Consider the following 13678-nt stretch of genomic DNA (forward strand, 5'->3'; position numbering starts at 1 on the left):
TTTCCAGGCGACGTAGTGTCAACTGAAGATCGTAATAATGTGTGACGAAAAATGAATACAAGACATTTCTTCCAAACTATTGTGTCCCTTAACAGCATTCAACATTTGGGTGGACAAGTCATGTATTTTTCTTTTCCACTTGGAATGTGAGAAACAGTTACCCCAGCTTACTCACGTCAGCACTGATTCCCACTAATCATGCATGTTAATTGTACTCATACTGAGTCATTCGCCACACGCTGAGTTGTGTTTGTCGTGCATTATGGAAAGAAGGGGGAGCTTTCGTCCAGCTGTGGTGATGGGAAAATTCACCATAGGTAGCGTACGGTCTTAATACGGTATAAGACAAAAACTAATATTGATATCAGTTGGAATACTTACTATCTGTTCTGCCTCACTGTTGAGCAAAGAAGCAAAAATACTGCGGGAAACTAAATCTACACTGGAGCGCTAGTGAACGTCATGAATAAGGATTTACAGGCATACGTTAAGATATATAAGGATTGAGAACAACAATTAAAACTTAAAAATTAAAACACACTGACTATTTCCCCCTGCTCTCAATCACTTTTTATGATTAGTTGAGCAAGCTCACTTCATGAACTCAGAGAAACTTTGGCATCAGCAGAAGGGAGAAACTATCTCACCCTAACTGTGGCTCCTCGCTCCAGCATTAAAGGTGCAAGCAGATGAGGAAGTTGACAGCGGGCCTCTGATAATGCACTCTGCTGTCAGAGCAGGTTTCGTCCCTGTGCATGTAATGTGACGGCCGTGGCTGCGCAGCTCTGCATCTGCTGGCAACGAGGCGGCGACAACTGCCTGGAGATCACAGCACACCCAAACTGGGCTCAGTACTTCACTCGTAGCAAGAGCTAGCAGGCTGAGCTAGCGACGGGGTTATAAAAGCATGGGTTGTACCGAGACAAATTGCCGTGGTGGGATGCAGGCTCAGAGGAAGACTTTAGTTGAAGTAACAAGGATGTGTTGTGCATGACCTTATCCAAGTCCTAATTGTACCTGTGGGGCTTTTCCTTGCTGATCATGTCGTTTGATGTATAGAACGTTGATCTGCTTCCTCATCCACACAATCCAAACTATCAGGTTCCCCTCATTGGGCATGAGCGCATCATCAAGCCTCTGCTCTAGGATTAAAGCCAACATGGTGAACGACGAAAATGTATGACGAAGCAGGAGGATTATGAGGGATTGTACTCTCTTCTACTGTAACGATTCAATCGCTAGCTGATGAACACGAGGGGCGAGGGTCAAACCTGCTGTATCCGGATAAAGCCCCAAACCCCCCCCCCCCTCCACGTTGTTTTATCTTGACCTTGTGGACCGTTTGGATCCTGACTTTATATAATCTGTGGTCACTGATCAGTCTGCAGTGACGTATTGCCGGAGTCACTCTGGCGATGACGTCTCTGAAACATGAGACATGCTGTTTGCTGTGTAGTAATCAGTGTTTGGCAGTTTTAATCACAAGCTTTTCCTGCCAAGCTCTTAAGCTGGTGGCAGTATAAGGGAGCAGATTTAGCTTCATTCACTTATTTTAGGGACTATTAATATACAGTACTTTTTTCTTTTTTTTTTTCAGTACTCTCAACTTGAATATTTCACTAAGCTGAAGAGTCTCGCAGTAACTCGTACTCAAAGTGCCAACACATCCGCCCATCTTTCCATCCATCATCTTTGAAACTGTCCACCGTGACTCATCAGACTTCCAGTCTTCTCAATGACTACATTCCCCTTAGACCCCTGTCTGTCAGGTGTAAAGGAACATTTAGTTTTTGTCTCCATGTTCACTCATCATTCACCAGTAGCTCTTCTGATGTCTTTTACGTTTCCCTGAAAACACAGAGTTGTGTTTACACTTCTGACTGTCCTCTGTCTGGATTCCTGCAGACTTGCCGTCGTCTCGCTCCTTCACACGTTGACAACCCACTGAGCAGAAATCTCCTCGTTCCTGTGGTGAGCGTCGTACCTTGAAGCATCAGAGCTGGCCCTCGGAGTGTAGCAAAGACTTAACAGTGGCTCAGGTTGACCTCTGCAGCCTGTAGTGTCTCTCATGCTCATGCGCCTCTCTCTCTGTATCTCCCTGCACGCGATCTGTGCCTGCGGAAAATGCTTCCTCCTGTCTCTTCGCTAGAAATCCACAGCAGATCACTGCCAGGTGACACTCAGTGGTGACTCTTGACTGGTATGAAATGAATTCCTATTGTTGATGCATCCGGCCGCAGGTTTTTTTTTGAAGAACTTTCCCGCTGAGTTCCACAGTCTGGGCCACACTTCACAGCAGTGGGGGGTTTGTGAAAGCTGCTAACAGCCTCTGGCATCCTGGAAACAGAAGAGCGGTGGCACTGAAATAAACAGAGGAACGGGCGAAGAACTGAAACAGGAATTGATTTTGAGTAATGCGGACAAGTGTTTCAAATTGCCTAACTCGCATTCCTCTCGGAAATATTGCTAGAAAGTTTGCTGTCACGCCGTAATCAAGTGTGAAATTGCAGGTGAGCTTGCAGCAGTACCTCTCAGTGTACAGACGAGAGGTCTCTAAATGGGCTATCTACAGTCGATTAGAAAAGTAACATGTCCCTTTTTCTTAATTAAAATCTTTTTTTTTAATAAGCTGCAGTTGCATTTTAACACAAGTGCCAGAAGCTACAATTATTTCTGTACCGCCTGTTTTGAAACCTGAAACCATGTACTGTCCTCCAGACCAGTTGTTAACAGACATGAACCAGATGTACAAAAGAGCACATGCATATAGGCAAACTTTAGATGCACACACACACACACACACACACACACACACACACACACACACACACACACACACACACACACACACACACACTCACACACACACGGCTTCCTAACTCCAGGTTCCTATCTACCTTTGAATGCCTACAGGGCTGCACTAAATGATGCGCAGCAGCCGCTCTGCTTGGATGGCCGGTTTAATTTCTTTCAACGGACCAACCGTCTTTGTCAACAGGTTATCAAGGCTCTCCTAAATTGGTTGGGCTGCACGCTTGTCTGTGTGCAACTAGAGAGCTAGAAAGCCCCGTTCAGATGAGATAAAGACTGTTGGACAGCATATGAAGCACTGCTGCGTTTTATCTAACGAAGGAATCCGCGATTAAGCTTGCAAAGTGGATTTTTATCAAGGTTACACCTGGGACCTCAGACTGAAGAAAATATTTCGCTCCTCCAGCTAACTGAAGTTTTATATATGACTGGGAATATTGTTTTCATTTTGTTTACTTTCTGGATTTAAGTAGGATGACCTTACGCCGAGTTGAATTGTTGCTGCAGCGCCGCGGCTGAGTGTCTTTATCAACTACCTAATCAGAGCCTCTAGCTTTAGCTGTCATCTCCAATCAGGTTACAGGGGTTGACAGAGCATCAGATGTATGATCTCCCCCCCCTCTTACTGTGCTGCGTGTTTGTTGATCAATGCAAGAGAGGCATTTGGGAGAGAGAGGAGGCAAGGGGTTCGATAACACTGCGTGCGGTGTGTAATCTCATCTGAGAGGCTGTCATATCAGACAGGGCTGCTGCACTGACACGCCACGCTCTCCCAGAGTGGCAAATTAGATTGCTGCAATTAGATTGACGTGCGTACCGCTCAAAGGCTGCAGCCGCTCTCATCGTGTCTGGACAGTGTGCATTTTGCATTTGTTTGTGATTACATTAATATGTGCAAATGTGTGTTGATTGGCTCTGATTTGACACTTTGGTAGTTTATTGATATCCCCAGTAAAAGCCAGTCGTCTCACATTTAAACCTATTTTAAATGTTATTTATATTCCTCATTCTACAAACATTTCCTACATGCTTGCTCAAGTAAACTCTGTCCCGCCCCTTTCTTGATCATCATCGTCTAAGTATAATGGACCCGAAAATAAGTACGCAAAAAATGATATCGTTCATAACACACAAGTTACAAGAATATAGCATTCTATTTTAAAACTAAAACAAAAATGAGCACCAAACGATGCTTTGCCAGTTGAATTTGTATACAAGTTTGGAAGCTTGTCTGAAAAAGTAGAATATTAAAAAAAGTAATATCGGCTCTCCTTAAAGAGATTAGAGATTGATGCCGTCTACCTTTGACGTTCATCAGCGGCCTTGTGCGACATGCAGAGAAACACTGATGGGCCCTGAAGTAAAAGGATTCCTGCTGTCCCTGATTCTAGCCAAAGCCTCAGTCTGCTCCTCCTCTGAAGGCCTCATAATGGAACAAATTCGTTTTGACTCCGGCTCTAATGTGCCTTGATCTATCAATTCTCTGTCCCTTCCTTTGTCTTGCAAAGCGAGTGCTATCGCTCTGCGAGGCAAAAAGCACCATTAGATGCATGCCTTTTTGCGGTGCAGTTTGACTGTGTGATTACTATAAGGATGAAAGTGGAGAGACAGAGGGGGGGATAGAGAGTGTGTGTGGGGGGGGTCCAGATGCAATCAGGACTGGTTGCCTCTAATTTTATCCATGTGGTGCTTTACTGATGGGTTAGGGAGAGTAGTAGTGGGATTTATATGCACAGTACTGGTAGCCATGGCAGCAAGGCAGTCATACAGATGAATTCACAGAACAAGGATTCCACTTACATTTTCAGACACACAGTACTGACTCTGAGGACAAACAGTTGAACAAAATGTTCTTTTTCAAACCAAAGTCTGCAGTAAAATTGTTAATATTCAACTCGTGTCTTAACTGAGGCATCGGGCACGACAGAAACAACGTATAGAAATACCAAAAAAATAGTCTGAACATACTAGATGTCTGAAAGCCCCAGAAAATGTACTAAATGTACCTTGTGGTTAGATTGTTTTTTCAAGTTTGAACCCTCAGCTTTTGGGCCAACAAGTCCTTAAAGTATATATGTATATATATATGGGAACTTTGATTTTTACATATGTTATTACCTACTGTATGAGTGTTTAGGAGTTTAAAATCAGTGGTCCAGCAGCCTGTATCTAGTATAGTTTCTGCCACCTCACCTCCACTCCTCATCTTCCACGGCTCTTGTCTGGACAGGCGTGCTACATCGATGTCTCCTGCACAACACAGCTGTGTGTGGGGTCAGCTTTCCTCATCCTTATGATTTAAGCAGTGCGTCTCAGTAAATAGCCCTCTCCAAACAGCTCTGTCTCTCGTCAGCTGCTCTTCCAGGCTCTCATTAGATACACCTCTTGTTCGGCGGTATTACTTGAGATTAGACATCCTCCAAGGTTGATTGGAGAACGTGAGATACGTTGCAATTTGTCCGGTGTAAAGAGAACAAATTGTGCAGTCTTGAGTAAAAGCGAGGATTCAATTGAACATGTCCAATGATCCCCATGTATGCAGCTTTTGTTCTGTGCAGTAACTGGTAGAGCAGTCTTTACATTGATAATCAGTGGGATTAGGTTCCCCCTCTTACATCTTGCAGCAGAATCTAGAAGTGAGGATCTTATATTTGCGGCTGCAGAAGTGGCAGTTCCCTCCGATAGAGCCACTGTCAGTTTCTGCTGGCTTATCTTTGGATGGTTGCGAAACAGTTTGGGCCCCTGCAGTCAGAAATAGTTGGTTGGGATGCCTACAAACAGTCAGTGGTTCAGCAGCCTGTGTCTGGAATGTTTTCTACCGCTTCTTTGAGACCTGGGCTGTTTTCTGAGCCGCCCCGCCTCCCTCTTTCATCTTCCACCGCTCTTTGTCTGGACAGCGGTGCTATATCAATGTGTCACAGCGATGCATATTCCTCAGAGCAGGGTCAGCTTTGCTTAGTCTTGTGATTTCAACAATGCATCCTCAGTAAACAAACAGCTTTAAATGTAAATAGACTCATCCGGATTGAAGCGCAAGTAAACAAATTGTGAGAGTATAAGCTTGCACATTTAAGACTGTATGTAATGTAAGTAGAGGATTTTAGTTTTTAATTGTCAAAGATATGTCCAGAGGTACCGAATAAACCTGTTACGTGTTGAAAGTGTAGTCATTGAAGTGGCATTAAAAAAAGATTATAATCTCAAAACACAATCTTTTCACCAGCAAATGCCCCGAACTAGCTCGGCTGAGCTGTTATCAGCTGCCCCAACGATAAACTTATCTACATGCACCGCTCCATTTAAATGAAATCTGTACAACCAAAAGTACACTTCAACAATTTCCGGTGTTTCAGATTTCTTTTGAATTATGTTGTTAAATGATTTGATTTCAGCGCAGGAAATCATGAAATTGGAAATGTTGTTGCTTTATTTTCAAAGCTAGCAAATAATGCCGGCTAGTTTCAAAGCATTTTAACAGACTCTACTGTAGACGTCAGACAGAAACATTCCTTTCTGTCATCAAAACCACATTTACATTACTGTTTTGAATGCTTTAAATAAGCATGAGTTAGAGCACATCCAGTCGATCCTCCCTCTGCACTGCTGGTTGGTTATTGATTATTCTTGATTTATCTGACATCTGCTCCTCAAGGAGACTAAAGCACACAGTTGGCATTGAAAGCCTTTTCAGAAAGGTCCATCTTGATTGACAGACATGACATTTTCTCTCGCACTGTTTCACCTTCCCCATTTCATGTTCTGGTCACCTAATCCAGCCTAATCCTGCTCCCTCTAAACTCACTTTCTTCTCTCCCACCGCTGCTCCGTTGGCGCTCTCCATCAAAAAATCCACTCACCTGCAGAGTCATCTCCTTAGTGCACTTTATCTGCGCAGCTAACCTCGTGCCTCGAATGGCAAACAGCTATATGTCGTTAACATCACACAGACACAGCAGCTCGCTAACCCTGTCGCTCTGGTGCCAGATAGCATTAGCGCTAACAAGATGCTCATTGCCCTGGCGATTGATAAGTGGATACTGGCAACCGCTAGTAACACGGCAGTGTAATTAATGTGCATCCCAGCGTCTGCCTGAATAATATTCACTTTAATGACGTGAACTTATTGACCACATGTTTGATTTTGTATTCTTTTGGGTGTTTGTGCCATGAGTCATAAAATCAAATAAAGACACACATCGCTTTGATTTTACTCTTGTTTTCCCAATGGGTGTATTGAAACACTTCATCTCTATAATCGCATTATTCTTATCTGGTTTACTCTATTGCATCTTTAATGTGCGTAGTCAATGGAATTCACGACAAACATCTGATGGCATTTCAGGAATAACAGCATATATTTTTGCGTGCACGTCTCACAGTTTATTCTGGTTAGATGAAATTAGAGCAGAAATGTTGCCTCTGAACTTTCCCCTTGAGGGATTAAATAAAGGAGGGGTTTACCCTCATACATATATCAGTAGTGTGAGTGCATGCGTGTACGTTTCAGAGAAAAAGAGAGGAGGAGAAAGCGAGGCGAGTATTATCACAACACACAAACGGACCGCAGTGAGTGATTGATCTGGCGGACTCTAATGTAACCCCCCCTGACCGACAATGACTGGCCTGTGACAGCCATGATGAATGAACATCCACCAGCCAATGTTTTACTAATGGCTTGCTATGTACTCTGCATGCCTACACACACACACACACACACACACACACACGCACACACACACACACACACACGCGCACACACACGCACACGCGCACACACACGCACACACGCACACACACACACGCACACACACACACACACGCACACACACACACACACACGCACACACACACACACACACACACACGCGCACACACACGCACACACACACACGCACACACACACACACACACACACGCACATTTATTAGCTAATAATGCAAGACCCGCCCTAGTTCATACTCTGTTTCAGTGGTGTGAACATATATGTAATTGATCAAATGATCATGTTTATCAATCTTTATAAATACACTCCTTTTGCCCCTGTCTTCAGAGGATCCCTCACGGGTCCTTTATGTGTAGAAAAGGGCTACAGAAATAAATAGGGTTTTAGACCATGGAAGCTGAAGGAGAACACCATGATGGATTGATCCGCTCCGTCTATCCTCAGAGTCAATCAATCATCTTAGCTTTGGTGCTTTTCTCAATAGGAATTTTCCGCACTCTGCTGCTTCCCCTGCGGCCACAGAGAGCTTCGGCTACCTCTGGGGTTGGATAACCAGAGTGCATTAGATATATGAATACACCCTCCTTCTCAGCTGTCACCATCACTGTTTGTCATCCAGAAGAGATAAGGCTGCTGGGTAAGCTAACTGAAAAAGAAAGAAAACAACTCCTTTCCTACACAATAGAGTCGACGTTTGAGTACCTTACTTCCTCTGTAACATTTCCAGAAGCGGAAAGTCTTTCTGATTTGATACACCAAAATACATTTGACACTGAATACAGTTAGTGCTAGGTCAATGGCTCACAGCCTCGGCAGATGGTCCTCTAGAGTTACTGGAAGAGGACTATGTGTCTTGCCTCAGGCTAGCACTGCCCTCTCGCTGACAATATGAGGTGAACTGCCAGCAGGCAAACTACAGCAGGTGAGCTTTCAAAGGGTGGGGATGCTTGGTAAATTTAATCGGAATAGTCAAAGCCATGACATGGCAACTTTGTCAGCAGTACAAGCTTGGTATGGGGTAACTGTAACAACAAAAGAAAAAGAGAAGAAATCAGCTTCCGGTCATGTTGTGTGGCTTTACGAGTGATTTGGAAGGCGCACAGAGCTTCAGTGTTTTTCCGCCTCTTAGACTATTAATAGTACGGGATTTATGGTCAAAGCATGTGGCACCGATCATCCAGTCAAGCCGAGCCGTTGACCCCTGTTCTGCGTCCGGGCTTACCTCATCATCTAATCCATGAAGGTCTGAAGATGAGGTGAAAGGGCAGTGGTGGTGAGAGTTCTGAAAGTAGTAATGTAAGGGCAGCTACAAATACTACATGAACAGCATGCCTGGTAGAGCGGATTGACAGTAAAGGAGTTTGATGTTTGTTGTTTAGGTCACTTCAGCTGTGCATCATTTGATTATAAAGGCAACAGACAGAAAAGTCCTCAACAACAGCTCATTATTTTCTGTTTATTGGCTTCACGGCATGAAAGCAAATCATTTATTGTTAGAATTAAGCAAAAATGCTTCAACTTTTGTTTTTATTCTGACATTTTATGGACCAAACAATTAAGTGATTAAACTAAACTAAAGGTAATTATCAGTTGCAGCCCCGCATCGTTTCTTGCAACAAATTAGAAGCCAAAAAAATTGGCAGGAGTTTTGTCGCCCAAAGGTTTGGTTATCATTTGCACATTTGCTGAGCTGTAACAATAACTCCTGATGAAAACTGAAGGACTTTGATGTGCCAGGTTGCCGTGTGGTTGCATCAGAGCAATCCAGCCATCTACTGTTGGCTACGTTATTCTCAGGGATGAACATGAAGATTTTTCATCACTTCTCATTTAATCAGGTCAGCTTCCACATTTTTTTTCTAGTAATCTTCAATGTGAGCCCCTCAGCAGTGAGACTCGCACTCTATTTAGTCACATTGTCTTGTTATTAAACTTACAAAGCACAATGTGCCCTTTAACTCTTTTACAGTAATTCATTAAGGATAATGTATATTTTTTCTTTGTGCCTAGTTGTCTCTGGGAGGCTCATTATTTGGTCATATGAGAATGAAAATAGGCCATGCAATCGCTCATAAGGCCATCAGCATGGAATATACTCCCTTTAGTGTTTCTCATTTAGTTTTTGAAAAGAAATGCATTGCTTCAAATGAGATTCATAAAGACAGACATTAAGAGTAACTGCACACACACACACACACACACACACACACACACACACACACACACACACACATATATTTGAAACACCATGAGTGCGACATTCACACTCAGAATTAACGAAGGGAACACATACACCGAGTGTAATCCAGGAGCAGCTGTTAAATGTTTGCTATAATCAAAGTGTATCGGTTCTTTCATCCCCTCTGGTGGTTGATTCCTAAATGACTTGACTTTCATGTTACAGTACAGTGATCGATGCTTTGTAGCTGATGCTTTTCATCTGGGCCGCTCAAAGCTGTTTTAGTGTTATCGTTCAACATCACTGCAACAATTACAGACGCTTACTGTATGAAGGACTTTCATGTTTTACTTTTTTATGTCACGGATGCTGTCAAGTTGCTGTTGCTAATCGGACACATAAAGGTTTGGGGTTAAATCTGAGTACTTATCTACCTTCCAACAACTTATGTAACAGTCAAGTAACTCATTTAATTGTCAGCTATTTGTTGTACCTACTGCTTCATTTCCTTTTACAAGTGTTACTCTTTTCAATTTCACACATTTCTATTCGTATTATGGAAAGTTTCTACAAAGGAAACGCCATCTGGGTGTGTTCATTCACCATCTCAAGGATTAGTGATTGAAGTACTGTAGCTTAGTTTCAACAAATACAGCAAAACACAACATGCTGCTATCACTTTGCAACTTTAACACAAGAACTTAAAGTTCTGTAAAGACCAAGCAGACGCTAGTCCATGTGGAGAGAGAAAATGACCCAGGTAGAAAAAGTCACTGCGTCTTCTCAATGGTTGCTTTTGTTACTTCTATTCACCTTGCACACCCTTAAATAGTATCACTACCTCCACCATTAAGCATTCATAAGTATCTTATAAATACTTAATAAATGGTTTATAACACACTATAATGTAGTTGTAAACAAATAAAACAACATATCAATTGTTAATCCCTGAATCTGTCAACAATAGGACATATAACCAGGTAATCATATATGTTTATGTAATTACATCAATGTTATACTGTCTGTGATATATATATATATATATATATATATATATATATATATATATATATATATATATAGCGTTTCCAAAAAGCGTGGCGGAAATTCATGTTTTTACATGTGAAATGTCCAGAAACCACATGTGCCTACATATATTATGTGAGATATCATGGATGTAAATGAAAGTGTGATCGATGGAGTTTAAAACATTTCTCCTGAGCCACACATCTCTTACCCCATTTACACCTTTCATTAAAATGCGTTTTGGGTGATCGGAATGCAATCGGATAGTGCTTGACCACAAAATGCATAGAGGGCGAATGTGTGGTCGGCATTGCGACCGTACTGAACACAAATGTAATTGCATTTGCGTTTACTCCACATACAACAACTACGTGGGCAGAAATACATAACGCCAGTGCTGTCAGAGCACCATTTCTTATGCTCCGGAGCTTCATTCTCATCAGCATCAACAGCGAAGGTTCAAAGCTTCGACCGGTTGGAGAGGTCGAGGGCTCGACCTCCAGCGTACTTGCCGCTCTCAGCACTCTGTGGGTCACTGACCGGAGATATCTTTGTGCTCATCACCTCCTCTCCTCATTCCTTTGTGTGTGCGATGGTAGACGAACCTCACAGTCACGTTTGCGGACTCTCTGAGGCTGATGTCTCCGTGTAAGGCTGCGAGCCCTTGCTTAAAGCAGCCTTCTCAGGCAGAGCGATCTCAGTGTGGACACTGGAGTCACATATTAATACCAGATGTAAACGTAATCAGGTTAATCATATCTAGACACAATATGGATACGGCACTAACTCAGTTCTCTTGTGCATTTTTGCAGGTGGCCTGAGAGGAGCCTCCATCATTGACTCACTGGACACACTCTATATTATGGGACTGATGGAAGAATACAACGATGCCAAGGAGTGGGTGCAGACCAGCCTGGACCTTAACTCGGTAAGAAACCCATTCTCCAATTGTTATCATTTGCTTTTACGTATCTTTTAAAGTCTCTGTCAGCTCGTGGGTAACCACTACATTAAGATAACGACGTTTTCAGCAGTGGCGTTGCATGCTGGATTGATTTTAAGCCCCGCCATTGTGCTCTGACACCAACATTGTGTCCACTGAGTTTGACAGTTTTCCAAAGCTCGGGACATTCCAGCAGGAATCAAAAGCTTCCTGTGTGGCCACTGGCCACGCTGTGTTAACAGCTGATGGGATTCTCTGCCTCTTTGAAAGGCCTTTGTGGGGCAGAAAATGTGATAAATAAAAGAAAGAGGAGCGTGAAGGGGTCAAAGGGATGGTTTTTTTCAGATTGAAAAAATTGGGGGAGAGAAGAGGCTAAAAGAGGCCATGGCTGTTTCATTGAGCGAGTCTGTAACGACGGGGTCGGGAACAACTGAGGGTTGCCAGTTCTGATATCATGTTGGGATTGGGAGCCAACCAGGACAGGTTTTTGTGCGTTTTTGTGCTAACAAGTGCCACTTTGTCGGTGGTTTTTCAAATAAGAAAGGCCATTTCCGGGCCTCACAGTCACGCTTTCCACCAGTTGTAATAAAGTGCGGGTTACGTAATGGCGTGCAATTACACAAAGCTTACAAATTTGACTATGTCATTATGACTGTCAACGTCGTCCTGAAGACACGAGGCAATAATTACACCTTTTCCCTCCCTGTTATGACAAGGTGTCAGATGCCTCCACTATGGAAAGATTTGTTTACTGACAAAATTTGCCTCAATTATAATTTAAAAACACTTATTTCTTTGGGGTTTATTGTTAAGAAAACAATCCTGAATGTCGTTTGCATGTGTGGCATAGTGCAACGGTACGTTTGAACAGCACACCATTGTGTGGGAATAGATATTATCAAGCCTACAAATGTGCATGCATATTTATTCCATCGGGGAGCAGCCCCAGTTTATAATCAGAGCAAAAACACCTTAACAGTGTGTCTATAATGTACTTTTATCTCGTGGAGCTCAGCAACATCTTGGTCACCGCCAATTTTGAGGCCATAAAGGATCCACAGTGAGCGTTAATTTCACCGACACATCAAAGGAAGCCCGCAGTTTTCAGCTTCTACACCTCTTGCTCATGGCACGACCACACACACACACACACACACACACACACACACACACACACACACACACGGCCATAGATATTTATGCATGGAGAGAGGCATGACACACACACTCAGGTTTGCTGTCTCCCTGTGGCCGGTCTATCCCTGTTAATGCAGATGACAGTTAACTGTGAGAGGAGCTGTAGCTGTGGCCAGTAACGGCAGCCGCTGACAAGCGGCCGCACTGTCACCGATCACAAAGACAACAAACACAGATTTACTCTTCACACTGCACTTTGTCACGGGTGTGATCTGCCACAATCAGTCAACCTCAGTCCCTCGTGCCTTCAGCGGTGGTCACCTCTGGGGGTCACATCCACCAGGCTGCTGCTCCATCACTTCTGGGACAAGTAGACATGACTTAGTGGCAATTTTGGTGAATTCGCCAAATATAATGATATTTTCAGGGTAAGTAATTTGCATGTCATAGGGTAGTAGTGATTTTATGTCTTGAAGTCAGTGATTAGATGTCAGATTGTCTTAATATCTAATGATGAGATCTTTGAGTGGCGGCTAAGGCTTCTCTGAAAACGTATCAGCCAGTTTTATAGAAATGAAAGCGTATTTATTCACATTTATGAATTTGATATGGCACTTTTTCTGCTAACATGGTGAATGAAAATGAGATTGATATGTGTAAAATGGGGAGAGACGGAGAGAGATGTGAAGCTTTAGTATACACGCACACACACACACACACACACACACACACCCACACACACTCACCTGCACTACTGTACACAGAGAAGTGTTTTTAGATATCAAATAACTGCAACACCTCAGAGTGTTCGCTGTCCACTTGAGAAATATTTACGTGTCATAGGATATCATCATTTTGA

At 43.0% G+C, this 13678-nt stretch overlaps 1 protein-coding gene across 2 annotated transcripts in view; it reads left to right on the forward strand.

Annotated features, from left to right (window-relative positions):
• The window catches only part of LOC137891387 (mannosyl-oligosaccharide 1,2-alpha-mannosidase IA), a 171001-nt gene that overhangs the window by 86579 nt on the left and 70744 nt on the right, over positions 1–13678 (forward strand). For both annotated transcript variants that reach the window (XM_068735962.1, XM_068735963.1), the window contains exon 3: positions 11552–11667. In XM_068735962.1, coding sequence (XP_068592063.1) covers positions 11552–11667 — 116 coding nt within the window. The remainder of the gene's footprint in view (positions 1–11551; positions 11668–13678) is intronic.

The sequence above is a fragment of the Cebidichthys violaceus genome, unplaced genomic scaffold (assembly GCF_023349555.1).
Source record: "Cebidichthys violaceus isolate CVI_PGR_0920_01 unplaced genomic scaffold, fCebVio1.0.p SCAF_7, whole genome shotgun sequence".
NCBI classification, from domain to species: domain Eukaryota; kingdom Metazoa; phylum Chordata; class Actinopteri; order Perciformes; family Stichaeidae; genus Cebidichthys; species Cebidichthys violaceus.